This window comes from Dromiciops gliroides, chromosome 4 (assembly GCF_019393635.1).
Source record: "Dromiciops gliroides isolate mDroGli1 chromosome 4, mDroGli1.pri, whole genome shotgun sequence".
NCBI lineage: Eukaryota > Metazoa > Chordata > Mammalia > Microbiotheria > Microbiotheriidae > Dromiciops > Dromiciops gliroides.
This window is the reverse complement of record NC_057864.1, coordinates 216,599,497-216,627,113: the sequence shown is the minus strand read 5'-3', so window position 1 is coordinate 216,627,113 and position 27,617 is coordinate 216,599,497. Positions and strand designations below refer to the sequence as shown.

The 27,617-nt window shown below is 36.4% G+C and overlaps 1 protein-coding gene across 3 annotated transcripts in view; it reads left to right on the top strand.

Annotated features, from left to right (window-relative positions):
- Positions 1-27,617, top strand: part of RPTOR (regulatory associated protein of MTOR complex 1) — a 505,620-nt gene that overhangs the window by 155,000 nt on the left and 323,003 nt on the right. For all 3 annotated transcript variants that reach the window (XM_044002818.1, XM_044002819.1, XM_044002817.1), the window contains exon 4: positions 8,146-8,304. In XM_044002818.1, coding sequence (XP_043858753.1) covers positions 8,146-8,304 — 159 coding nt within the window. The remainder of the gene's footprint in view (positions 1-8,145; positions 8,305-27,617) is intronic.

The window sequence follows — 27,617 nt, the reverse complement described above, 5'->3', positions numbered from 1 at the left end:
AATGGAATTTGAACTTAGGTCTGTCTATATACAAAGTTCAACCCTATCCACTGAACCACTTAGAATTATTATTATCAATTTATTCTATCAAAGTATATCACAACTAATCAAACATTAGTCAGAAGATCTTGGTTTGAATTGCAGATATATTATCTACTAGCTGTGTGATTCATCGCAAATTAAGATGCTGACATCTTGGTTCCTTATTTGTAAAACCTACATATCAATATATACTTTTACTCACTATCTCATAGGGTTTTCATGACAGAAACACCATGTAAATAATAAAATTTCATAGCTGTGTAAATTATTAGAGTGATGATGATGAAATCTGAAAATGTCCTTTCATCAATCCTTGCATATTGTTCTAAGCATTTGTTGCAGACCCTCTGCCTTGCTGTACTCTTAATAATTACTAAATTCACTGTGTCATGGTCTTGGAAGGTACCATAGGGGCTCTATAGTCTTACCCTTACCTGAATATGAATCTAGTCTAAAACACACCGTAAAAATGGTCACCTGTTATTTGAAGACCTTTCATGAGTTTGAGCCTTCTGTCTTCCAGGGAGTGTATTCTATTTTGGTCATCTATCCTCATTAGGAAGTTTTCATTATATCAAGCCCAGTCAGCCTATGTGCAACTTCCATCAATTCTCTTAGTCATGCTCTCTGGGAGAAACTTGTCAACTTCTGCTTAAGTGGCTTGTCTCTCATAGTGATTACTAACCAGTCAAAATGCTTCATTCCTTCTAATTGGGTATATTTTTCCAGACTCTGGAGCATTTCTGGTTCATTTTCCTTATGGTAGCTGTAGACTGTATGTAATTATAAAAACCAAACATCAGCATGGTGAAGAATTCAGAAAATGTACTTCCCTTATTTGCAGAGATGATGGCTACTGTAGGGATTGAATATTGCATATACCGTAAGATAATGTTTGATGAGTTGGTTCATTTACTGGACTATTTATTTTCTTTCCTGTTTATTTTTGTATTAATGTTTTTCAATGAACAAAAATTCAATTGTCCTACTGGGCGAAGGAAAACACAAACCTTGTAATGAATATGCATAATCAAGGAAATAAATTTCCTGGTCTTCTCCAAAGATGATATGTCTCATTCAGCACACTGAGTCCACCACATCCCTGTCAGGAGTTTGTTGGTCTGGTCCATCCATAATTGATTCTCCACAATTGATAGAATCCTTAAGTCTTTCAAAGTTATTTGTCTTTACATTCACCTTTCTGGTGTATAAATTGTTTTCCTAGCTCTACTTCCTTCATTCTTCATTTCCAAGTTTTCCAAGGTTCTCTTAATTCATCCTTTTCACTTTTTTTTGAATACTCTCCTACATATATTCTAATTTGTTTATATTTCATTCCTTTTAAATGTTTGTTATGAAGAATGTCTACTCTGTTCCACTGATTTAACTCTCTGTTTCTTAGCCAGTACCAGATAATTTTTATGATTACTGCCTTATTTATATAGTTTAAGATCTGGTACTTTCTTAGTTCCTTTGATATTCTTGGCCTTCTGTACTTCCAAATGAAGTCATGGTTTTAGGGGGCAGCTAGGTGGTGCAGTAGATAAAGCACCGGCCCTGGATTCAGGCGGACTTGAGTTCAAATCCGGCATCGGACACTTGACACTTCCTAGCTCTATGACCCTGGGCAAGTCACTTAACCCTCATTGCCCCCCACCTGCCCCCCAAAGAAGTCATGGTTTTAGTATTTGAATTACCAGTTTAGCTTTGCTATATTCTATAACCATTGACCTCTAACCTTGTTCAAATACCTTACAAGTGTAGTGTTAAGTATGTGGCAATAGAGAGTAAGTGTGGCTAGATAAGTATTTAATGCTAATCTCTCATAACTACTAGAAAACATTTAATTCATTGTGCTTGCCTAAATGCTTTATAGGCTTTTAAAATTCAGTTATCTTTCTGTCATATTCCTGAGTATCTAGTTCTCAGAATTTAGGTTCCATCATCTGTGGTATTAACATGTCATTCTGTATCTGCTATTTTGATTTTCTTTTTCTTTTTTTTTAAATTGTGATTGGTTATATTTGAAGGAAATAGGAAAGGAACCAATAGATAGGAGGAGGTTGAAGATGACAGAAAAAGAGAGGATATTGAAGATGCTTGTGAAGCCATGAGGGGATAGAATCAAAATGCACATTTGCCTTGGCAAGCAGAAGGGCCTGCTTTCTGAGTTTCTCTTCAAAAAATATACCTTTTAATTTGACATGTAAAAAAGGCTTCCAGATGGGTATTATGATGAATGTTTATGTTTTTTATGTTTCATGACTCAAAACCTATGAAATGAGTTTAGGTTTCTGGCTTCATGAAGAATTGTTTTGGGGAGGATGAGTTATTTAGTAAGAGTATAGAGGGGGGCAGCTAGGTGGCGCAGTGGATAAAGCATCCGCCTTGGATTCAGGAGTACCTGAGTTCAAATCCAGCCTCAGACACTTGACACTTACTAGCTGTGTGAGCCTGGGCAAGTCACTTAACCCCCCATTGCCCCGCAAAAAAAAAAAAAAAGAATATAGAGGAAAGTCACAAAGGCCTTTCCCCTTAAATGTGTATTCCAGTAATAAATGCCATTTTTGGAAACTTCTAATATAAATGTGGCATGTTGTAAAATGCTTTAAGATTTACCACCTTCTTAGTATTTTGTGCATATATATGTATATGCACCATATATATGCAATATTATATTATTAATAATATTATTAACTGCACAGAATGAGGAATTATATATCAGTTTGAGTTGCTTCAAAAAAAAAAATAGCCAGGTTCACATCAATTTGGAACCTGAAAATGAAGAGTTAGAAGCTGCATGTTAAAATGCAGTTTTCCTGTTCTTCTTTTGTGTCTGTAACTTGCATTATATAACACTCCCATGAAATCCATTGATATATAGATTTAGAACTTGAAGGGACTTCAGAAACTATCTAGTTCACTCTTTCATTTTATTGCTGAGGAAACTGAAACATAGGATGCCCTAAGTCATACAAGTAATAAACACCAGAGGTAGGATTTGAACCCAGATTTTCTAATTCCAGAGCCAGTATAATTTCCCCCTATTCTTCATTAAGGTCTGTTGTTTTAGTGAACTGCAGGCCCTATTAAGAGAGAAGTAGGGAAGTCTTGATCTCTTTTGTTCAGGCTGTTATCTGGAGTATTTATTATTTCTGGGTACTATTGGTTAGGAAGAACCTTGAGAGGCCCACAAAAATTTAAATGAGGACAATCAGAATGTTGAATTGCCTAGAGTCCAAGCCAGGTGAGGATCAGGTAAAAAGAACCATGAATGTTTATCAGGAAACAAAGAAGAAAAGACTCCATGATAGCTAACTTCAAATATTTGAAAAAACGAAAAAGAGTTAGTTGCTTTTATTTTGTCTGACTTCAGAGGGGGGTATATTAGTAGCAAGCCTTTTACAAAGGCAAATTCAGGCTCATGTAGTTAAAAAACAAAAACAAATGAACCAAAATGATGAGATGGCCAAGGGAAGAATGGGCTGCCTTAAGAGCCAAGAATGCCACTAAAAGATGATGTTTAACTGAAAGAGGAACTCCAAGAAATGAGTACACAAGTAACAGCCGATTTATTCTGAGGGAGCGTGAAGGAAGAAAAATCCTAACTTTCCTAAAGTAGTTTTGACAGTTGTAGGATGAATAATATTCATCTTTTATCATTTGATGTTTTGATGGAACTGGTTGCATTTTTTATATGTCTAGGTCTTTCTCTTCTAGTATCTACTACTACCTTTGTCTCGTCACACACAAATGAGAGCAGGGATTTTTTTGTTTGTTTTAATTTGTGTATCTCTTGTGCCTAGTACAGTGTGTGTCACATGGTATTTGATAAATGCTTATTGATTTTATATAGTATGTACAGATAAGCATCTCATTTATGTATATATTAACCTCTATAAAAGTAAATTTCTTCTATTTGTACATTACAACACAAATATGTAGCAGTATGAACCCTAAGATTGCGTTCATTATTTCCATGGTTAATGGATTTGTCTGAGTATATTTACTTTTTTTTTAAAAGAGTATATTTATCTTGACATTTTCTGCCCTTTATTGAATTTGTTAATCTCTCAGCATTTATTAAGCACTTACTGTGTGCCAAGCACTGGGTTATGTGTTGGAGATACAATGAAAGGCCAAGAAAATCCTTGCCCCTGAGGAAGTCACAATCTATTGGGAGAGAAAAAATTACAAAACAACTATGTTTAAACACATTACAGGATAAGTAGGAAATAATTAATAGATAAGGCACTGGAATTGAGGGATTAGGAAACACTTCATGCAGAAGCTGAGATTTGAGCTGGGACTTGAAGGAAGCCAGGGAACCCAGGAGGCAGAGATGAGGAAGGAGAGCATTCAAGGAATGAGGGACAGCCAATGAAAATGCCCACCAGCAAGAGATGGTGTATCTTGTTTGAGTAACAGCAAGGAGGTCAGTGTCCCTGGATCAAACAGTACATGAGAAGAATGGGATGTAAGAAGACTTAAAGGGGCAACGGACTAAATTATGAACACAAACAGCAGATTTTGTATTTCATCACAGAGGTGATCGGGAGTCACTGAAGTTTATTGAGTGGAGGGTTGGAGTGACATGATTGCACCTGTGCTTTAAGAAAAACTCTTTAGGAGGTGAATGGAGGAGTGATTGGAGTGAGGAAAGAATGGAGGCAAGCAGAATCACCAGCAGTTTATTGCAATAAATCAGGCATAAAGTGATGCAGGCCTGCCTCTAGGGTAGTGGCAGGATCAAAGGAGAGAAGGGAGCTTATTTGAGAGATGTTTAAAAAAGGGGCAGTTGAACCAGGAGAAGGTTGTGCACAGTGACAGCAATATTGTTTGTTGAAGAATCGTGAATGACTTAAGTATTCTCAGCAATACAATGATCCAAAACAATCCCAAAGGGCTAATGATGAAGCATACTATCCACCTCCAAAGAAAGAACTGATTGATATGATTGATGAACATAGACTGAAGCATGCTATTTTTCACTTTCTTTCATTTTTTTTAAATCCAAGTTTCCTTATAAAAAGTGATTGATATGGTAATGTTTTACATAATTGCACATGTATAACATATCTAATTACTTGGTCCTGGGGGGAGTGAGAGAGGAGGAAGGGACAAAATTCGGAACTCAAAACTTTTTCCCCCATGTAAGAGGTAGAATCTTTTTTAATTTAATCATGAAAGTATTTTTATGATTACTTACATGTAAAGATAGTTTTGTCAGATTTCTAGTTTTTTCTCCCTCCCTTCCCTCCCCCTTCCCCAAGACAGCAAACAAACTGATACAGGTTATATATGTACAATCACATTAAACATATGTCTTCATTAATCATGTGAAAGGAGAATCAAAACCAAAGAGAAAAACCTCAAAAAAGAAAACAAAAAAGTAGAACCTGTATGATTCTATCTGCATCCAGATTCCATAGTTCATATTTCTGGATGTGGAGAACATTTTCCATCATAAGTCCTTTGGAATTGTCTGGGATCATTGTGTTGCTGAGAAGAGCTAAGTCTATCACAGTTGATCATCTCACAATGTTGTTAATACTGTGTACAATGTTCTACTGGTTCTCATTTCACTCAGCATCAATTCATGTAAGTCTTTCCAGGTTTTTTCTGAAATCTGCCTGCTTATTGCTTCTTACAGCACAATAATATTCCATTACATTCATGTACCACAACTTGTTTAGCCATTCCCCAATTGATGGGGATCCTCTCAATTCTTTGCTACCACAAAAAGAGCAGCTAGAAATAATTTTTTGTACATGAGGGTCCTTTTCCCTTTTTTATGATCTCTTTGGGATATAGACCTAATAGTGGTATTTCTGAGACAAAGGGTATGCACAGTTTTATAGCCCTTTGAGCATAGTTCCAAATTGCTCTCCAGAATGCTTGGATCAGTTCACAACTCCACCAACAGTGCATTAGTGTTCTACTTTTTCCACAGCTTCTCCAACATTTATTGTTTTCCTTTTTTGGTCATATTAGCTAATCAGATAGGTGTCAGGTGGTACCTCAGAGTTGTTTTAATTTGCATTTCTCTAATCAATAGTGATTTAGAGCATTTTTTAAAATATGGCAATAGATAACTTTGATTACTTCATCTGAAAACTGCCAGTTCATATCCTTTGACCATTTCTCAGTTGTGGAGCACGGCGACTCAAAACTTTAAATTAAAATGTTTATTATAAAAGAAAACTGCAGTTGGCAGTTTAGATATGAAAGGATGAGAAATAGTGAGGAGTTGAAGACAACCTACCTTGTGATTCTAGGGGAACTGTTGGTGGGACTTCTGTGGTGGGAACTAGACTTTAAAATATGTTAGTGGTAATGCTAAAAGTGACTTTGATAATGAACTCCTTAGCATATGTATTACTTATGCCTTAGCTTTTGGATTCTGGTTCATGGAGTAATCTAATAACTTAAGTGCAATACAATTTGAGTTGGCGTCCTATCTCTGACATTTTCCATTTTTAGCTAGTACTAACTTATTCAAGGGTTTTAAAAAGCTCCTCTAACATCAGATATGATTATGCCCCAATTAGACATGATTCTTCTTTTGTCTCGTTCTGTGGTCTCCCCAGCCCCACAATAGCACTTAAGTTCATACTGGTATTTATAGTATTTATATTCTTTCATTTAAAAATTACTACCTAGCCCTTACCAGATATATACAAACTCCTTGAGGATATAAATTTTGTCTTAGTCATGTCTAAAATAAGATCATAGGATCCTAGATTTAGAGCTGGGATTCAAAGGACCTAGAGTTCCTCTAACTGAACTCACACATCTTTATAGATGGGAAAAATAAGAACTAGGGAAGTGACTTGTTCAAGATCACAAGAGCTTGGTTTTGAATGCAGGGCCTTTAACCAAAACTTTGGTGTTCTCTTCAATTTTTCCACATTGCCTCCATCTCCCCCAATATACATAGCTAACTAAAACAAATTCCTACATTGAACATGTCTAAGAAATATATGAGTTAATTTATTGTCACAATACTAATTGCCATCATTACTGATCTTGAAAATCCTCATAAGGATCATGAGTTTTAGATAGTAGGCTCTCTCTGCAAAGTCTTCCATAATGCTTAATTTCTCTTCTTACCTCTGTAACTATTACATTGTTTAACTGGATCCAGCTGCATTTATGCTAATATATTTCCAACTTCCATCTGTAGAAAGACAAGGGATGAATCCAACAAATGATTATTACAGATTTTTTGTCATTTTTACTTTAAATATAAAAGTATTTAGTATGTAATTAAATGCCATCGCTTTTTGACTTGAGTGTGGCATGAAAGACTGTTGGGAAGAATAATAGTTTTTGATGCTGAGTGAAATAAGCTGAACCAGAACATTGTACACAGTAACAGCAACATTGTGAGATGATCAACTGTGATAGACTCAGTTCTTCTCAGAAATACAGTGATCCAAGACAATTCCAAAGGACTCATGATGGAAAATGCTCTCCACATCCAGGAAAAAACAACAACAAAAAAACTGTGGAATCTGAATGCAGATTGAGCCATACTATTCCTTATTCATTCATTTATTTAAAGTTTTGAGTTCCAAATTCTATTCCTCTTTCCTTCCCTTCTTTCCTACCCTCCCCCCCATCCCAAAGTTGTAAGCAATCAGTCTAGGTTATACATGTGCAAATGTGTAAAACATTACCATGAACCATACTATTTCTACTTTTGTTCTTGTTTTCTTTTTTGATTCTTTTCCCTTTTGAATTCTTTCATAACATGACTAATGTAGAAATACATTTAATGTGATTATACATATATAACTTATATCAGATTGCTTTCTGTCTTGGGACAGGGGAGGGACAAATTTGAACACAAAAACTTATAAAAACAAATGTTGAAAACTGTCTTTACATGTAATTGGAAAAAATAAAATATTAAGATTGGGAAAAATAAAGAAACTTATCACATAAGCAATGATAATGATAAAAAAAGAATGATAGTCTTGTTTATTTAGTTTCTTGCTAGAGAAAGCTATGGCCCACATCAAAGAATTCTTAGTTTTATAGAATAGTATATGTAGTTTGGGATGCATTATAACTTTAAAATTTCTTTTATTGCAACAGGCCCGCTACAAACAAAGTCTTGATCCAACAGTGGATGAAGTCAAGAAGCTTTGCACATCCCTGCGCCGAAATGCCAAGGAAGAACGGGTTCTCTTCCACTACAATGGACATGGTGTACCAAGGCCCACAGTGAATGGAGAAATCTGGGTCTTCAACAAGGTTGGTGAGCTTTAAGTAGGCCTGCAAACTGAATTCCCTACTCTTTTTATTGCTATCATCTTTCTCATGTCACCCAATTTTTTCTTCTATTTTCTCTCTCAGGGAGGTGTCCCTTATGACAAATAATTTTTTTTTAAAGATAGGAACAAAAAGTGAGCATAATTGATTGATATATTGAAAAATCCCCCCAAAATGTGCAGTGTTTAACACCAGTGGACCACCTACCTCCATGAAGGGGTAGGTTAGGACTATCTTCTAATTTCTCTCTATGCAATTTATGATTAATCTTTACAACTCTGTCATATTTACTTTTTTTTTTTTTTTTTTTTTTTTTTTTTTTTTTGCGGGGCAATGAGGGTTAAGTGACTTGCCCAGCATCACACAGCTAGTCAGTATGAAGTGTCTGAGGCCAGATTTGAACTCAGGTACTCCTGAATCCAGGGCCGGTGCTTTACCCACTGCACCACCTAGCTGCCCCCCACATTTACTTTTGATTTTTTGGTGTGGTGTTGTTCTTTCCATTTACATTGGTGTAGTTGTGCCAAACTCTCTGCTCATCTCCTGTCTTGCATCTCCTACTGCCTTTCAAACATTTTGAACTCTATGTCCCAATAGAAATCTTAAATTCACCATGTCCAAAACTGAAATCATTATCTTTATCCCTAAAATATCTTCCAATCTTATCTTCTCCATTACTCTAGAGGGTGACACTGTCCTCCCAGTTTCTCTCATTCACAACCTAGAAGTCATCTTCAACTACACATCCGATGTCCCCTTTGCAGTATGCCCCTTCTCTTATCTGACACTGCCATCATTCTAGTATAGGCCTTTCTGTCCTCACCTCTGGTCTCTTTTTGGTGGGTCTCTCTTCATGTCAATCCATCCTCCCATCCAGTCAATTAAGGTGATTTTTCCTAAAGTACAAGTCTGACTATGTCATTCCCATTCAGTAAATTCTAACAGCTCCATATTTTCTCAAGAATCAAACGTAAAATTCTCTGTTTGGCATTCAGCACCTTTCATAACCTAGCTCCTTCCTAACTTTCCAGTGTTCTAATACCTTAATTCCCATCACATACAAGACACTATGGCACGACTCTTGCTATTTTCTTTGGCTGTTCTTCATTCCTGGAGTGATCTCCCTCCTTTGCTCTGTAAGGGGCTAAAATTCTAGCTAGTCTGTCTAAAATATCCAATGAGTGGTCGCCAATAAATTATAACCTTTAACAAGAGTTTAGACTTTTAAGCATTTATTAAGGAGAATAAGAATTTGGTAAAGAGGGAGAAAGAGGCCTAGATGCCTACATCTGTCAATCTCAGGGAGCATGCATTTTAGCTCCATCCTCCAGGGAATCCTCATAATCTTCCCACCAGCCTCCTGTGAAACTGGTCCCGTCCACTCGCACACACATCTCCAAGCTAATTGGCTGGTAGCCTTGATTGACAGTACCCACAAGCAAACGTCACTTCCTGACATCAAGGAAAGCCTCATGGCTTTCCCTCAGACACCTTCTCCTCATGGAGGAGCTTTCATATAGTAACTCTCCGGCAAGTACCGACATTCCAGTCATTACAGCTCCAATTACTGTCTTCCCTTTCTTTCTTTAAGTACCAACTAAAAACCCATCTTGTATTGGAAGCCTTCCTCATCTTCTCTTAATACTAGTGTCTTCGTGATTTTTGAATCAATGTAGGCTGGATGTGGTCAAATTGGAGATGGAAAGATTAAACATCAACATCTGGGGTGTCAATGAATTTAAATGGGTTTCAGTGGGTAGATTTAATTCAGGTGATCACTTACATATACTACTGTGGGCAAGAATCCTTTAGAAGAAATGGAGTAGCTATTATAGTCAATAAAAGGGTGAGAAGAGAAGCACTGGGATATCATCTCAAAAATGACAGAATGATATCTGTTTGAATGCAAGGCAAACCATTCAGCATCACAGTAATACAAGTCTGTGCTCTATCACTGATGCCAAAGAGGCCTAAGTGGATCCATTCTGTGAAGACCTACAACATCTTCTAGAAAAACCACCAAAAGACGATGTCCCATTCATCATAGGGGATTGGAAATCAAAAGATCCTTGGAATAAGAGGCAGATTTAGCCTTCAAATGAAGCAGGGCAGATAATAACAGAGTTTTGTCATGATAGTTCACTGGTCATAACAAACACTTTTTCAGCAACTCAAATGGCAACTCTACATATGGACATCATCACATGGTCAGAGTCGAATATTGATTATATGCTTTGTAACCAAAGGTAGAGAATCTTTATGCAGTCACTTAAACAAGACCTGGAGCTGACTGTGGCTCAGATCATGAGCTTCTTAATGCAAAATTCAGACTTAAATTGAAGAGAGTAGAGAATATCACCAGACCATATAGGTATGACCTAAATAACAGCCCATATGATACTTGTGGATACTTCATATAAGTGGAGGTGATAAATAGATTTAAGGGATTATATTTGGTAGAGTGCCTGAGGGACTATGGACAAAGGTTCAATATTATACAGGAGACAGCTACCAAAAATATTCCAAAGAAAAAGAAGAGCAAAAAAGCAAAATGGCTGTCTGATGAGGCTTTACAAATAGCTGAAGAAAGAAAGAAAGGGAAGGAGAAAGGAAAAGATATGCCCAACTGAATGTAGAATTCTGGAGAATAGCAAGGAAAGATAAGGTTTTCTTAAAAGAGCAATGCAAAGAAATAGAAGAAAACAACAGTATGAGAAAGACAAAATCTCTTCAATAAAATTAGAGATATCAAGGGAAAGTTTCATGCAAAGATTGTCAAGATAAAAGACAAAAATGGGAGAGCCTTAACGGAAGCAGAAAAGATCTAGAAGAGGCAGCAAGAATGCCCAAAGAACCTTACGAGAAAGATCATAATTTGGGGCAACTAGATGGGGCAGAGGATAAAGCATTGGCTCTGGATTCAGGAGTACCTGAGTTCAAATCCGGCCTAAGGCACTTAACACTTACTAGCTGTGTGACCCTGGGCAAGTCAGTTTATGCCCATTGCCCTACCAAAAAAAAAAAGAAAGATCATAATTTGACTGATAACTACTGTGGTGTGGTTACTGATCTAGATCCAGAGAGAATGAAGTCAAGTGGGCCTTTGGAAGCATTGCTAATGATAAGGTTAGTGAAGGTGACCGAATTCCAGCTGAGTTATTTAAAATCTGAAAAGGTGATGATGCTAAAGTGTTGCACTAAATATTCCAGCAAATTTGGAAACCTCAACAGTGGCCACTGGATTGGAAAGAATCATTTTACATTCCTAACCTAAAAAAGGGCAATGCCAAGGAATTACTGAAGAATTGTGGTCATTTCATACTCCAGCAAGGTTATACTTAAGATTCTGCAAGTTAGGTTTTAGCAATAGAATTAGCAAAAGAGCAGGCTGGTTTCCAAAAGTGACAGAGGAACTAGAAAACAAATTGCCAACATTTGTTGGATTATGGAGATAGCGAGGGAGTTCCAGAAAAACATCTACTTCTGCTTCATTGATTACACGAAAGCTTTTTGACTGTGGAACACAACAAAATGTGGCAAGTCCTCAACGAAATGGGAGTACCAGATCTTAGTTGCCTACTGAGGAAGCTGTATGTGGGCCAAGAAGCAATAGAGCCTAACATGGAACAACTGATTGGTTTAAAATTGGAAAAGGAGTACAAGAAGCCTGTATATTGTCACCTAACTTATTTAGTATGTATGCAAAGTATGCAAAATATATCATGTGAAATGCTGGGCTGGATGAATCAAAAGCCAGAATTAAGATTGTCAGGAGAAATATCAATAATATAAGATGTGCAGATAATACCACTCTGATGGCAGGAACTGAAGAGGATTAAGTAGCCTCTTGATTAAGGTGAAAGAACAGAGTGTACAAACTGACTTGAAGTGAAATATCAAAAAAGTAAAGATCTTGGCCACTGCTTCTATCTTCCCAGGGAGAAGAATTGGAAGCAGTGTCAGATTATATATTCTTGAGCTCAAAGATCACTGCAGATGGTGACCGCAGCCAGAAAATTTAAAAATGCTTGCAATTTGGAAGGTAAGCTAAGGTGAATCTGGCGAGCATACCAAAAAGCAGAGAAATCACCTTACTAACAAAGGGCCATGTAGTAAAAGCTTTGATTTTTCCAGTGGCAGTGTATGGTTTTGAGAGATGGACGATAAGGAAAGGTGAACACTGCAGAGTCAGTGCTTTTGAATTGTGGTGCTGGAGAAGACTTTTGAGGGTCCCTTGGACATCAGTGAGATTAAATCAATAAATAATTAAAGAAGTCAATGGGGTGTGGGGTGCTAGGTGGCTCATTGGATAAAGTACCGGCCCTGGATTCAGGAGGATGTTAATTCAGATCTAGTCTCAGACACTCGATACTTCCTAGCTGTGTGACCCTGGGCAAGTCAAATAACCCTCATTGCCCTGCCCTCCTCTTCTCTTCTCTTCCTCCCCCGCCCCCCCCCCCCCCCCCCCCCCACGTCAATGCAGATTATTTACTGGAAAGTCAAATACTGAAGCTGAAGTTTAAATACTTTGGCCACATAGTGAGAATATGGGACTCATTGGAAAGATCATGATATTGGGAAAGATTGAAGGCAAAAGAAAAGGGGACAGCAGAAGATGAGACAGATAGTGAAAGATAGAAGTGCCTGATGTGCTATGGTACATGGATCATGAAGATTCAGGCACAATTGAATGACTCAACAGCAACAATAATCTTTATCCTGAATTTAATTTTTTAAAATATATATATATTTTTACATGTTGTCTCCCACATTACACACTCAGCTCCTTGATGGTAGGCATTGTCTTTTATTTTTTCTTATATTCCTAGAGCTTAGCATAGTGACTGGGAAATAGTGGATTTTTAATAATAATAAATGTTTGTTGATTGCTTGATAGTTAATATGTCTTTGTTTTTGAGCTTAGCTTCCATATGCATCAGTTCATATGGATCTTTCCATGTTTCTTTGTATTCATGAAGTACATGATTTCTTATAAGCACATTGATATTCCATTATACTCATGTAGCATCATTTATTTAGGTACACCTCAATTGATAGGCATCTATTTTCCTTCTAATTTTTAGCTGTCACAAAAAATGCTGCTTTAAATATTTTGGAGTAAATGGGACTCCCTTCTTATTGATGTCTTCCTTGGGGCAAAGACCCTGGTGAGGATGTTGGGATTAAGTGATTTACCCCAGGTCACACAGCTAGTGTCTGTCAAGTGTTTCAGCCTGGATTTGAACTCAGGTCCTCCTGACTCCAGGGCTGGTGCTCTATCCACTGTGTTATCTAGCTGCCCCAAACATTCAATTTTGGGGGTGGGTGGGTGGGTAATGAGGGTTAAGTGACTTGCCCAGGGTCACACAGCTAGGAAGTGTCAAGTATCTAAGGCCAGATTTGAACTCAGGTTCTCCTGAATCCAGGGCTGGTACTGTACCATCTAGCTGCCCCTGAAACATTCTTTCTACAGAAAAATCTCCTGCAGGTCTTGTCCATATGTTAACATTTTTATTTGTATTTGGAAAATAGAAATACAGTTTTCACTAGGGGCATTATAATCATTTTTTAAATTTAAAGATCTTAAGGTCATTTTCTACAGCCATCAAGGAGTTACGAGAAGGATGGGTAGATGAATAGTTTGGAGGTAGAATTTGATTTTTAAATATTTAGAATACCAACATGTTGGCTGTTGTTAACTAAAAAGTTGTGACTAATATCAAACTCAATCCTGAGTCATATAGTATATTACATATAGCTAGCTAGCTAGCTAGCTAGATCGAAATTATATTTGTCACACTGTCATTAGCTGAATATTTATCTGGGATCTTTGAACTAGGACTTCATTAATACCTGCAGACTTTTCATTAGTGTTTGCAGTGCGATAATTCTTTTGAATTAGTTTTTTTTTTTATTTAAGGATTGGTGTGAAATCTATCTATCTATCTACTTCTTTTCTTTGTAGATAAATGTTATTTCTTTGTAATTGACATCATGTGTCTCTGTGGATTAACCCCTTCTATTAATGAGTGTGTTCAAAAATATACTAACCTTCAGTCTTACAGAAGTATTCTCAGTCTCTCCCATCTTGCTAGAAAGAAAGTCCAAATTGGATATAGACATTTTCTCTTACTCCCCTTCTTCACCTGAGAGTTTTTGGCTTTTCATTTTATTTAGAATAGAGCTGTCCTGGTTCTAGTCTCAAAGGGCTTTTGCAGTCCCAGATTTATGCCACTCTTTATCTACTTGAAGTTTTGGGATAAAACTACATGTTTAAGATTGAAAAATACCCCAAATAAGCCACTTCCTGATGTATCCCATTCCATGCTGAAGAGTCCTAATTGTTAACTTTTCCTTCCACTTTACAAATAAGAAAACTAGAGTGCTGACACATTAAGTAACTTGTGTAGGCACATAGAGCTAGTAAGTATCTCAGTTAGAATTTATATCCAAGTTGTCATGATACTAAGTACTTTAAATGATGATCCACTACATGATGCAACATTGTGAAATTAGAGGATGTAGATCTATCACTATTTACTCTGTCTGCCTCTGAAACTTCTCCCCATGATGGGCTCTCCAATCCTCACAACTATCTTCTCTTAATCCCTCTCAACATTTACCATTCTCATCTTGTTTCATCTGGTTTCCAATTATGAATCTTCTGGGTTGTTTTGATTTCCACTTCTCTTAATATTAGGGATTTGGAGCATTTACTATGGTTGTTCATAGTTTACAATTCTTTGGGGAAATGTTTGTTCATATCCTTTGAACATTTGGGAGAGGCTTTTAGTTTATATATCTTGGCTATGAAACCCTATTTGAGAAACATTTCGTTCTCATTTGATGATTTCCTTTTTATTCTATTTGCATTAATTTTGTTTTTATAGAAGCCTTTCAGTTTCATGTAACTAAAATTATGCATTTTTTCTTTTGTAATTGCTTCTCTTCTTTGTTTGGTTAAGAAATCCCCTACTCATAGCTACTCATAGCTCTGAAACTTACATGATCTGTTCCTCTTCTAAATTTTAATAGTATGATTTTTAATATTTCAATTTTCCTAGTAGTGTCTTACAAAGTTAAATGGCATTCTTTTCTAAGTAGTTTATTTTTTGCAGTTTATTAAACACTGTTAGTGAGTTTCACCATTTGTGTGTGTGTGTGTGTGTGTGGCAATTGGGGTTAAGTGACTTGCCCAGAGTCACACAGCTAGCATCAAGGGGCTGAGGCTGTATTTGAACTCAGGTCCTCCTGAATCCAGGGCTGGTGCTCTATCCACTGCTCCACCTAGCTGCCCCGAGTTTCACCATTTTTGAATGCACTTTTTTAGTCTATTGCTTTCATATATTTCTCTTTTTTAACCAATATTAATTTTTTTTTATGACTGCTCATTTATAAAATAATTTGAGGTCTGGCAGTCCTAATCCTTCTTTCTCCCTGTCTCTTTTCATTATTTCTCTTGGTATTCTAGATCTTTTCTTTTCCTTAATGAAATTTTGGAGCTGTTTTAAACTATAAATTACTTGTGATAGTATTGTCATTTTTGTTATATTGGCATGGCCCAGCCATGAGCATTGTATATTTCTCCAAACATTTAAGTTGGGTTTTGTTTACTTAAGGAGTAATTTGTAATTGAAGGTATACAAATATTTTATGGGCTTTGATTGATCGATTGACTTCCCAGTGTTTAATGCATTTTGTAGCTATTTAGAATGAGATGACCCTTTTCCTTATTGCTTTTTTATTCCCACAGAATGGTTGTTGATTATTTTGTAGCTTATAATATTACTGAAGCTTTTTATTGTGTCAAGTATTTTTGCTGTTTCCTTAAGATCTTCTAAATAACCTTATTTCATCATTAGAGGATGGTTTTATCTCCTTTCTTTCTTGCCTTCTTATTACTAGATTTTCTAGAACCTTATCAAATAACAAAGAGAGTAGGTCTCCTTGCTTTACTCATTTACTTATTGGAAAATCTAGTATATCCCTAATAGATGATGCTTGCTTTTGTTTTCAGATAGATACTTTTTGTGACAAAGATCTAAGGAAAGACCTTTGTACTCTAGTGCAGTCATGGCGGTAGATTGACATATGATTTATGATATGTCGTAGATTCTCATAACCTTCCAGCAGCAATGACTGTAGGTTGGAGTAGGTGTGGTTGCAAAAGTACCTGTATTGGTTGGAATATGGTCTCTCTTGTCTCTCCCAGTTCTTAATTCTGGTATCCTATAACATTATATGCAACATATCTTAGCAAATTAAGCGATGTTCAGTTATTTGTTGGAGTGGAGTGGAGATGTTGGGAACATTGTTGTGTCAATATTTTATTTCTTTCACCTTTGCTCTCTAGGTAATATTCTCCACTTTCTTCCTTTCTCCCTTGTTCCAGTGTGAGAAAGATGCTATACCACTGGAACCTTTTTTTGCACAGCTTTTATACAATGTTCAATTTTTATTAGTTAGAGGATGCCCCACATAGATTGCTATTCTTCATATAAATCTTACTAGCTGGTTTAATGTGTTGCTATGATTACTCACACACACACACACACACACCCCAATTACTTAAAAAACTGTTCTCTCTTACTCCAGGCTTTTGTAGTTCTTGTAATTGCATGGAAGCGGTCACTTATTAGGAGCACACAAATAATACAATACAAATACCCTTCCTGACCTCTTAGTTATCTTTTTTTTTTCTTTTGCATACTCTTCATCAAAAATGTATTTGAGTCACCTGCTTGAAAATCAATGTCTTTTTGTGAACTTTGGGGGTGATTTCTAAATTTATTTTAACACCAAAAGCTTGCCAGTGGTTTGGAGGCTTCTTGATTAGATGAGAGAGCCTATAGAGTTATCAAAACATGAGTATACAGAGGGAAAATGAGTTTCACAGACCTGAACTTGTAGCCTAAGGGGCCCAGTGGAGCAAAAAAGGCCATTTCTGATGATAACAGGATGAATCGAGTGTGAATCAATCCAGGCCAAAGAATATTAGCTATACAGTCTAGCTTTAATTTACTTTATGTCCACTTGTCTTTTCATTTTTTGTAATTACCTTAAATTTGTATGTCATACACATTTAAATACCTTGGTCTCTTGTGAATAAACCACTCCTTTATAAAGGATGCATAATGACTAGATGGTATTGGTAAAATTTCCTGATAGAAACAGTTATAGGTTTTGTGCCAGTGCACCCAGGGATGGTGGGCAGTAGTAAACCAATGGAACAAAGAATAACTATGTCAGTTTTCTGAACCAGGAAAACACCTAGCCTAATGACCAGGACAAATTTAGTATCTAGTGCTAGGGTTTTTAGATTAGCAGAGCTTATATTAAGATGAAGTGATAGGGGCAGCTAGGTGGCACAGTGGATAGAGTACCGGCCCTGGAGTCAGGAGTACCTGAGTTCAAATCCGGCCTCAGACACTTAACACTTACTAGCTGTGTGACCCTGGGCAAGTCACTTAACCCCAATTGCCTCACTTAAAAAAAAAAAAAAAAAAGATGAAGTGATAGATCCAGAAGTCAGGGTTTCTCAGACTTCAATTGGAGAATGATCCGATTTTCCAGGAAGCCAAATTCCTCATTTTGACCTGTGTCTATGCCTTAATCCATGCTATTTTCAGATAACTACTACAAATGTGGAACTCATGCTCAATTTATGCATTCTAGTGTATTATCTATGTAGTTGTTTGCATTCCATTTGAATTATAGCAAAGGGATTGTCTTCTCCTATGTTAATTATAGCACTTGTGAGTGGAATTGCCCCTCTCTGCTCAGAGACTCAGCAAGTATTCTCTCTGCCTTTCTGCCAGAGGCCATTATGTTTCCAATAGGATTGTGTGACTCTGAGATCCCTTCTTTTATGGCAGTAATATATTTATGAGGGATTATGCATTCCACATTCTGATATGTAGATTAAAAAGGATAAAGCCTTCAGGAAGTATTATTTCAGCCTAATTCATTTCAACTAAAAAACTCTCAAATCTCAAGCTGTTTTGTTTTATGCCTGGTTCATTTTCCCAAGGGATCCATAAGAAAGTCTAAAGCAATTTAGACTGAAGATATTAATAGGTCAATAATCGTATCAACCGAATATTAGGGAAAAAACCCAAAGCTTCCCTATTCTCCTGCATTTAATTTTTCAGAACTGCTATATAGCTCTTGTTATTATACTAGTAGTGCCTTTGTGGATAGCTTAATCTTATAAGAATGCTCAATGAAGCAAGAGTAGTTTTTTGATAAAGATAATTGTAATGAATAAATAATTTAAAGCTCTCTTCCTTTATTTGGAGTGAAAATCTCTAAATGTTTTTTTTTGTTTTGTTTTTGTGAGGCAATTGGGGGTTAAGTGACTTGCCCAGGGTCACACAGCTAGTAAGTGTTAAGTGTCTGAGGCTGGATCTGAACTCAGGTCCTCCTGACTCTGGGGCCAGTGCTCTATCCACTGCACCACCTAGCTGCCCCTGTAGATGTTTTTTAAGAAGAAAAGGAAAAAAAAACCATCCTTAATGAGAATCAACTATGTCTAGTTACTGCTGGAGAAGTAACTTATCTAAAGCTCTTTTGAGAACACTGTTAACAATATTATGTAAGTAGGCAGGGAGCTGGACTTAGAGTCAGGAAGACTTTGGTTCACCAACTACCTGTGGAAGTTTGTTCAACAAAGGCAGGGAGTATGGAGATGGGTTTTGGGGGCAGAGCAGATAACACTTGAACATCACTCTCAGCTGAACTGGGTAAAGGAAAGAATGCATATAAACACACTACTGGATACAGAAATCCATCTTATGTAAAATGAAATAGGAGGGAAAAAGGCTAATTGAAAGAAGGAGAAGAAGAGGGTGAATAGATTAAGCCAGGTATCAGTTGGAAGCAAAATAGAATCTTAAAAAGGTGAAATTAAAAAAGAGAAGGATAAGAAAAAGATAATAGAATGGAGGAAATACACAGCAGTCATAACCATAAATGTGAACAGGATGAATTCACTCATTAAATTGACATAGATGATATTAGAATGGTTTAGAAATCAGATTTCAACAATATGTTGTTTACAGGAAACATACTTGAAACAGAAAGATAAATGCCTAAGCAGATTCTATTATGCTTCATTCAACTCAGGGGGAAAAAATGCAGAGGTTGCAATTCTAATTTCAGACAAAGTGAAAGCAAAAGTACACCTAATTAAAAGAGACAAACAAGGAAATTACATTTTGCTAACTGCTACTGTAGACAATGAATTAATATTCATATTAAACCTATGCACCAAGTGGCATAGCATCCAATTTTCTTTTGTTTTTCAATCTTAAAAGTATTTTATTATTTTCCAGTTACATGTAAAGATAGTTTTCAACATTTGTTTTTGTAAGATTTTGAGTTCCAAATTTTTCTCCCTCCCTCCCTTCCCTGCCCCCTCCCCAAGACTGAAAGCAGTCTGATATAGGTTATGTATGTACAATCACATTAAACATATTTCTGCATTGTTGTGAAAGAAGAGTCAGAACCAAAGAGAAAAAGCATCAAAAAACAAACAAACAAAGGTACTGTTTCTATGGTTTAATCTGCATTCAGATTCCACAGGGTTGGGTTTTTTTTTTTGTTTGTTTGTTTGTTTGTTTTAGCAACAAACGTTTATTTTATTTTCCATTTACATGTAAGGGTAGTTTTCAACATTCATTTTCATAAGATTTAGAGTTCCAAATTTTTCTCCCTCCCTCCCTTTCCTCCCCCCTCCACAAGATCACAATTAGGTTATATATGTACAATCCACAAGTGTTCTTTTTATCAGTTTTTTCTATAGGGGTGCATAGTTCCTTGGGATTGTCTTGGATCATTGCACTGCTGAGAGTAGTTAAATCATTCACAATTACTCATTGAACAATACTGCTGTCACTATGCACAATGTCCTCTCAGCTCTGCTCACTTCACTATACATCAATGTTCATTAGTCTTTCAAGGTTTTTCGGGGATCATCCTGTTTGTCATTTCCTGTAGCACAAGTCCATTCCACTACAATCATATAACACAGCTTTTCCCATCATTCCTCAATTGATGGACATTCCCTTGATTCTCAATTCTTAGCTTCCACCAAGAGTTGCTATAAATATTTTTTGTACAATTTTCCCCCCTTTTCTCTTTTTCATGATTACTATTGTTAACTGTTTCCCTTCCATCCTATTCCCTTCCCCATGATATTTATTCTATTATCCATCTTCTTTCATCCTATCATTCTTCAAAAGGGATTTGCTTCTGTCTGTCCCCTCCCCCACTCTGCCCTTCCTTCTTTTGCCCCTCTCTCTTTATCCTTTTCCCCTCCTATTTTCCTGCAGGGTTATAGAAATTACTCCATCCAGTTGAGTGTGTACATTATTCCCTCCTTGAGCCAATTCTAATGAGATTGAGGTCTTTGAGCCAATTCTGAGTGTTAAGGTTATTTACTGCCCAGATTAAATAGATTACTCCACCCAGTTGGGAGGGACTCTTTTAGTCCCTCCTTGAGGCAGCTCTGATAAGTTTAAGATCTTTGAGCCTTTTCTGGTGAATGTAAAATTCATTTACTGCCCTGCTCCTCTCCCATCTCTTCCCCCACTCCATAAGCCTTTTCCTGTTACTTTCATTTAGGATTTCACTTCTGCCCTTCCCCCTCCCCCAGTGAATTCCCTTCACCCCTCAATTTAACCCTAAAGATGTTATCATCTAGCTAAGTGACACAGTGGACAAATCATCACCCCTGGACCCACGGGAACCCAGCCAAAACCTGGCCTCAGACACAAGACAGACACCCACTGTATGACCCCAGGTATGTCCCCCAGCTCCATTTTTTTTTTTTTAATGGTTCTCTAGGGTCTTGTATTTGAAAGTCAGATTTGCCATTCAGTTCAGGTCTTTTCATCAGAAATATCTGAAAGTCTTCTTTTTCATTAAAGTCCCGTTTTTTCCACTGAAAAATAATGCTGAGTTTTCCTGGGTAGGTGATTCTTGGTTGTAATCCCATTTCCTTTGCCCTCTGGAATATCATATTCCATGCCCTCTGTTCCTTTAATGTAGAAGCTGCTAGATCTTGTGCTATCCTGACTGGGGCTCCACAGTACTTGAATTCTTTCTTTTTCGCAGCTTGCAATATTTTCTCCTTGACCTGGGAACTCTGGAATTTGGCTATAACATTCCTAGGAGTTTTCTTTTTAGGATCTCTTTCTGGAGGTGATCAGTGGATTCTTTCAATTTCTATTTTAGCTTCTTCTTCTAGAATTTCAGGGTAATTTTCCCTGAGAATATCTTGGAAGATGGTGTCTAAGCTCTTTCCTTGATCATGGTTTTCAGGTAGACCAATAATTGTCAAATTATCTCTCCTGGACCTATTTTCCAGGTCAGCAGTTTTTCCCAGAAGATATTTCACATTGCCCTCTATTAGGCAATTATTTTCATCAGAGAGCTTTTGTACCTCCTTTTCCATTTGACTTTTCAAGCTGTTGACTTTTTTCTCATGTCTTTCCTGCATCACCCTCATTTCTCTTTCCATTTTTTCCTCTACCTCTCTAATTTTATCTTCAAAGTCCTTTTTTGAGCACCTCTATTGCCTGAGACCAATTCGTATTTTTCTTGTAAGCTCTAGATATAGGGGCCCTGATGTTGACATCTTCCTCTGACGGTGCCCCTTGGTCTTCCTTGTTACTGAAGAAACTTTCTATGGTCCTCACCTTTCTCTGTTGGCTCATCTTACCTTTCTTTTACTAGACTTTTAGTTCCTTAAAGTGGGGCACTGTTTCCAGGCTGCAGTATCCTAAGCTTAAGAAGTCCCAGGTGGTATGATTTAAGGAGAATCAGGTTCTTCTGACCTTCCAAGCCGTTCTTGGTTAGAAGATGATTTCAAGATGATTTCATCACATTTCTTCTGTGAGTTTTGCTGCTCTGGGCATTTTCCTATGGCCTTATTTAGATGTTTTTTGGAGCTATTGTGTCATGTGTTCGGGAGCTCACTGCCTTTCCCCGCCATTTTTGCTCCCCAGCCAAACCTTTTAACATAGTGTTGGAATACCTCCATTAGATGATAAGTTCCTTCTCCACACTTCTTTTTTCTGGTTGTGGAGAGCATTTTCCATCATGAGTCCTTTCTTGGAATCTGCCTGCTTATCATTTCTTATAGCACAATAGTGTTCCATTATATTCATATACCATAATTTGTTCATCCATTCTCCAATTGATAGGCATCCTACTCAATTTCCAATTCTTTGCCACCACAAAGAGAGCTGCTAAAAGTTTTTTGCGTGTATGTGGGTCCTTTTCCCTTTTTTATGATCTCTTTGGGATACAGACCTAGTAGTCAAAGGGTCAGATCTAAATTTGTTAAGCAAAAGTTAAAATAACATAAAGGAATAGCCCGGAAAGCTTCAGTGAGGAATCTGAGTTTACTCAATTTATTCCCTTTCAGACTTAAAAACTTCTAAGCAAAAAAAACCCCACACAAAACAAACAAATCAAAAAAACAAAAAGCAGAAATTAGAAAGAAGTTAGAGAGCTAAATAGAATGTTAGAAAATTTACTAAATGGGTAAGATTGTATATTTACCAGCTGTGCATGTTACCTTTGCAAAAATTGATCGTGTATTAGAGCATTAAAAACCTCACAAAAACAGCAATTTTAAATTCATTATTTACAGGCTATGATTAAAAATTATAGTCAATAAAGGACATTTGAAACAAAGATTAACAATTCATTAGAAACTAAATAACTCTACCCTAAATAATGGATGGGTCAAAAAACAAATCATAGAAACAATCGTTTAGTTTAGTTGTTTATCACAACAGTGAGACGACATAACAGAATTTGTTGGATCCAGCCAAATTATATCTGTAAACACTTCTATAAATAAAAGAAAGAAAAAACAAGTCTTGGGGGTGGGGGGGGCAGCTAGGTGGTGCAGTGGATAAAGCACCAGCCCTGGATTCAGGAGGACCTGAGTTCAAATCCAGCCTCAGACACTTGACACTTACTAGCTGTGTGACCCTGGGCAAGTCAGTTAACCCCCATTGCCTTACCCCACCCCCCCACCCCCCCAAAAAAAAAGGAAGGAAAAAAAGACAAGTCAACAAATTGGATAAACAACAACAAAACACCCTGAAGAAATCGTGAAAATCCAACGAAAGCTTAACAAAATTAAAAGGTTAAAAAAAAAATGAACTATAGTAATCCCTTCTACATCATGACTTTCCCCATCATGATTTCCATATATAATGGGTTGGCATAAGAAATGAAATGGGACCATTTTAGGAGTTTTTTGGAAGCCTCAGATGACACCTGAAGGTCAGAAGATGACAGAAAAAGTTTAGAAATTCAGAAATGTAACATTGTTATTAAAAAGACATTTTAAAGGGCAGCTATGTGGTGTGGTAGATAAAAAGACATTTCAGTAGGCTCTGGCATCATATGGAAAAAGGTTAAGGCCTTATATAATTTCCTAAAGGAAAATTAAGATGCAGAGATCATGAGGGTGCCATGCCCCTTACCCCTGCAATGTAGAAGGGATAACTCTAATATATACTAGGAGCTGGAGTGGGGTTGGGAGGGTGAGGAAAAGGGAGAGTGAATGGTAAACTACACCAGCCATTTTATTAGTTTGATTTTTTTTTTAATGTGGAATACCAAATTACCATTATCAGAAATGAAAAAGGTGAATTCACAACTGAGTAAGAAAGAAAAACAATTATTAGCAACTCTTTTGTCCATCCTTATGTCAATAAAGCTGATGATTAAATGAACTAAACTATTTGCAAAATTATAAATTGCCTAGTCTTACAGGACAAGAAATATAATACTTCAATAATCCTATTTTAGAAAAAAGACTTTCAACAAGCTGTAAATTAACTGTCCCCGGGCCGTGGCTGTGCACACACACACCCCACCACCACCCAAATAACAATAACAAGCCCTAGCAAATTTCTCCTCTGACACCTCTATGATCTTGATACTCAACCCATGGAGAAGAAAAACAGAAAGAAAACCATAGATCAATTTTCCTAATGAATATCCAGGAAGAAAAAGTAAATAAAATATGGGGAAAGATTTTACAGCAATAGATCACAAAGACTGTACATATGACCAATTGTATTTGTATCAGTAATACAGGATTAGTTCAATATTAGTTAAATTATCAGCATATTTGACTTTATAACAAGCAACAACAATCATTGACAAAATCCAATATCTGCTCTTATTAAAAAACGCCAGAAAGCATAAGGCATAAAATGGAGCTTCCTTCAAGATAAGTAGTATTCATCTAAAACCAAGAGTAATGGGTACAATCTGCTACGACCATTCCATTAAGATCAGGGGTCAAGCAAGAATGTCCATTTTGTTGTACTAGAAATAGTTATAGCAATAAGTGATTTTTTTTTTTACATGCAAGAAATAACCTTAGACAACAAGGAAACAAAACTGTTACTTTTTGCAAATGATATTATGATTTATGTAGGGAATCTGAGAATCAACTAAAAAACTAATCATAAGACAATGAACAACTTTAGCAGAGTTTCATGATATAAAATAAACCCACATAAATCATCCACCTTTCTGTATTTTGTCAACAAATCCCAGAATGAAGAGTTAGAAAAATTCCATTTATATGAAATTCCACATTAAAAATACTTGTGAGTCTACCTGCCGAGACATATAGCAACTATATGAACACAAGTTACAAAACACTCTTCACACAAATAAAGACACATCTAAGTAATTAGAGAAATATAATCACTCATTTATAGGCCAAATCATTCTAATAAAAATGGCATACTACCTAAATTAATTTACTTGATCAGTGCCATACCAATTAAACTACCAAAGAATTGCTTTATAAAGCCAGAATAAATAAAATTTCCTTTAGAAGAGGAAAAGAACAAGTATATAAAGGGAATCAATGGGGGGAAATGGCATGGGAAACCAATACCAGATCTCACAGTATAGTATAAAGCTGTAATCATTAAAAGATTTTGGTGGGTAAGAAATAAGGAATTTTTTCAGTGGAACAGGTTTGGTGTACATTATTTAGAAGCAAATGAGCACAGTAACTCACTGTTTAACAAACCCAGAGATCCCAGCTATTAGGGCAAAAACTCACTATTTTGACAAAAAACTTGGGAAAACTGGAAAGTATTCTGGCAGAAACTTGGTACTGGCCAACATTTCACACTATTCCAAGATAAGCTCAACATTATTTTGGCATAAAGGGTGATATTATAAGCACATTAGAGAATTATGGAAAATATGTTAGATTTATGAATATGGAAGGAGTTTATGATAAAACCAGATAGAGAGGTTGATGACGTAAAATGCACAATATTGATTATATAAAATTTAAAAACTTTTCAGCTAAAATTAGAAGCAAAACAGGAATCTGGAAAAAATTAATTGCAAGTTTCTCTCATAAAGGCATTTGTTTTTTGTTTTTGTTTTGCATGGCATTTTAAAAATATATAAGAAGTCTAGTGAAATTTACAAGAAAAAGATAAATTGATAAATGGTATGGGGATGTGAATACAGTTTCTGGTGGAAGAAATCTAAGCTATCAATAGCCATATGAAAAATATGCCCTAAATCATTCATCTATAATTTAGAGAAGTATGGATTAAAACAACTTCGAGATACCATCTCACACCCATCAGATTGACTAAGATGATGAAAAAAAAGAAAATAATACTGTGGTGTACTGGATCCCGGTCCAGATCCACTAATATACTTTGGGTGGATCTATGAAGTAGTCCAACTATTCTGGAAAACAATTTCAAACTATGCCCGTAGAGCCTTAAAACTACATGTACTTTGACCCAGCAATGCTGTACCTAGGTCCATACCACAAAGACATCAAAGAAAGAGCAAAAGGACATGTATGTACAAAAATATTTACAGCAGCTCTTTTGTGATGGCAAAGAGTTAGAAAGTGAGGGGTGCCCATCAATTGGAGAATGGCTGAAGAAGTTTTGTTATATGAATGTAGTGGAATACTAATGTGCTGTAAGAAATAATGAAAGAAATGATTTCTTTAAAACCTGGGAAGACTTGTATGAACTAATACAACATGAGTTGAATAGAATTAGAATAGTTTCTACAGTAATAGCAGTTCTTGTTGTTAGTCCTTTGTTTTAGAAGAGGACTGAATTGTCTTTAAGGAGGAAGGACTGCAAATTCACTAGCTTTACTCTCTCCTGGAATCATCTGGGTGTAGTGGAACTGAAGATTGCCCTGGATGTAGTGGGACCCCTTGACCTTTTAAGCTAAGGACTTTCACAGGTTTTAGTTTGCCTGAGGCAATGCCCATTAAGGCTTGGTATGCAAGGAGACAAAGAAACTCCTCTTTTGACTAGTCAGAAATGACAAACAATTGAAAAATGAGGCCTGGGCTGGCACCTATTGTTGGCCAATCCATGAGGGCCAGAGTTTAAGGAATGGTCTTAGAATACATCTTGCAAGAAATCTTAGTGAGATTTCTGCAAACAAATTTGTATTCCTTTGGGCAAAGTCCCCACAGGTAAGTAACAGCAATATTGTAAAGATTATTAACTTTGGAAAACTTATTAACTCTGATGAACACAATGACCAACCACACATCTGGAGGATTCAAGATGGAAAACAATCCCTTGTAGGAAACCTGTAGATTCAAGTGCATGCAGATTGAAGCATATTTTCTTTTCTTTTGTTCGCTTCTTTCTTTCAGTGTGGCAAGAATTTGTTATATATAACTATACTTCTTAAAATTTTGGTTTTGTTTTTCCTGCCTTCTCAATGGGTAAGGGAGGGACAGACGGAGAAGAGATAGAGAAAAATCAGAACCGAACATAAAATTGAATTTAAGGGGAAAAAAGGCTATTATTCATATGACCCTGTGCAAGTGACTTTAAATGTCTTAGCCTCAGTTTCTTTATCTGTAAAGTGGGGGTAATGATATATTGTAGTATCTTTATTCTATTGTTTTGTTGTCTGTGAATCATTAAAAACCACTATATAAATTTTTTTCTGTCAGCTGTCATGAATTTTCAGATTCATAGAGATAATTCAAAGAAAAGGTTACAGTTTCCTTTTTTTTTTCCTGAAAAATATCTTCTCTTCTTCTCTCCCCCCCCTCCCCCCCTTCACTGCAGGGTAAAAGCTGTAATTCTCTAGGCTGGTCACTGAAGGATTACAAGGCTATAATTCCATTCCTCAGCTTGACAAACAGTATTTGCTTTTTGGGAGATAGGCTAATATATGGTTTGGAATGTCTGAGTTTTCCAACAGAGGTCACCCCTAAAGTCATTTTTCTTATT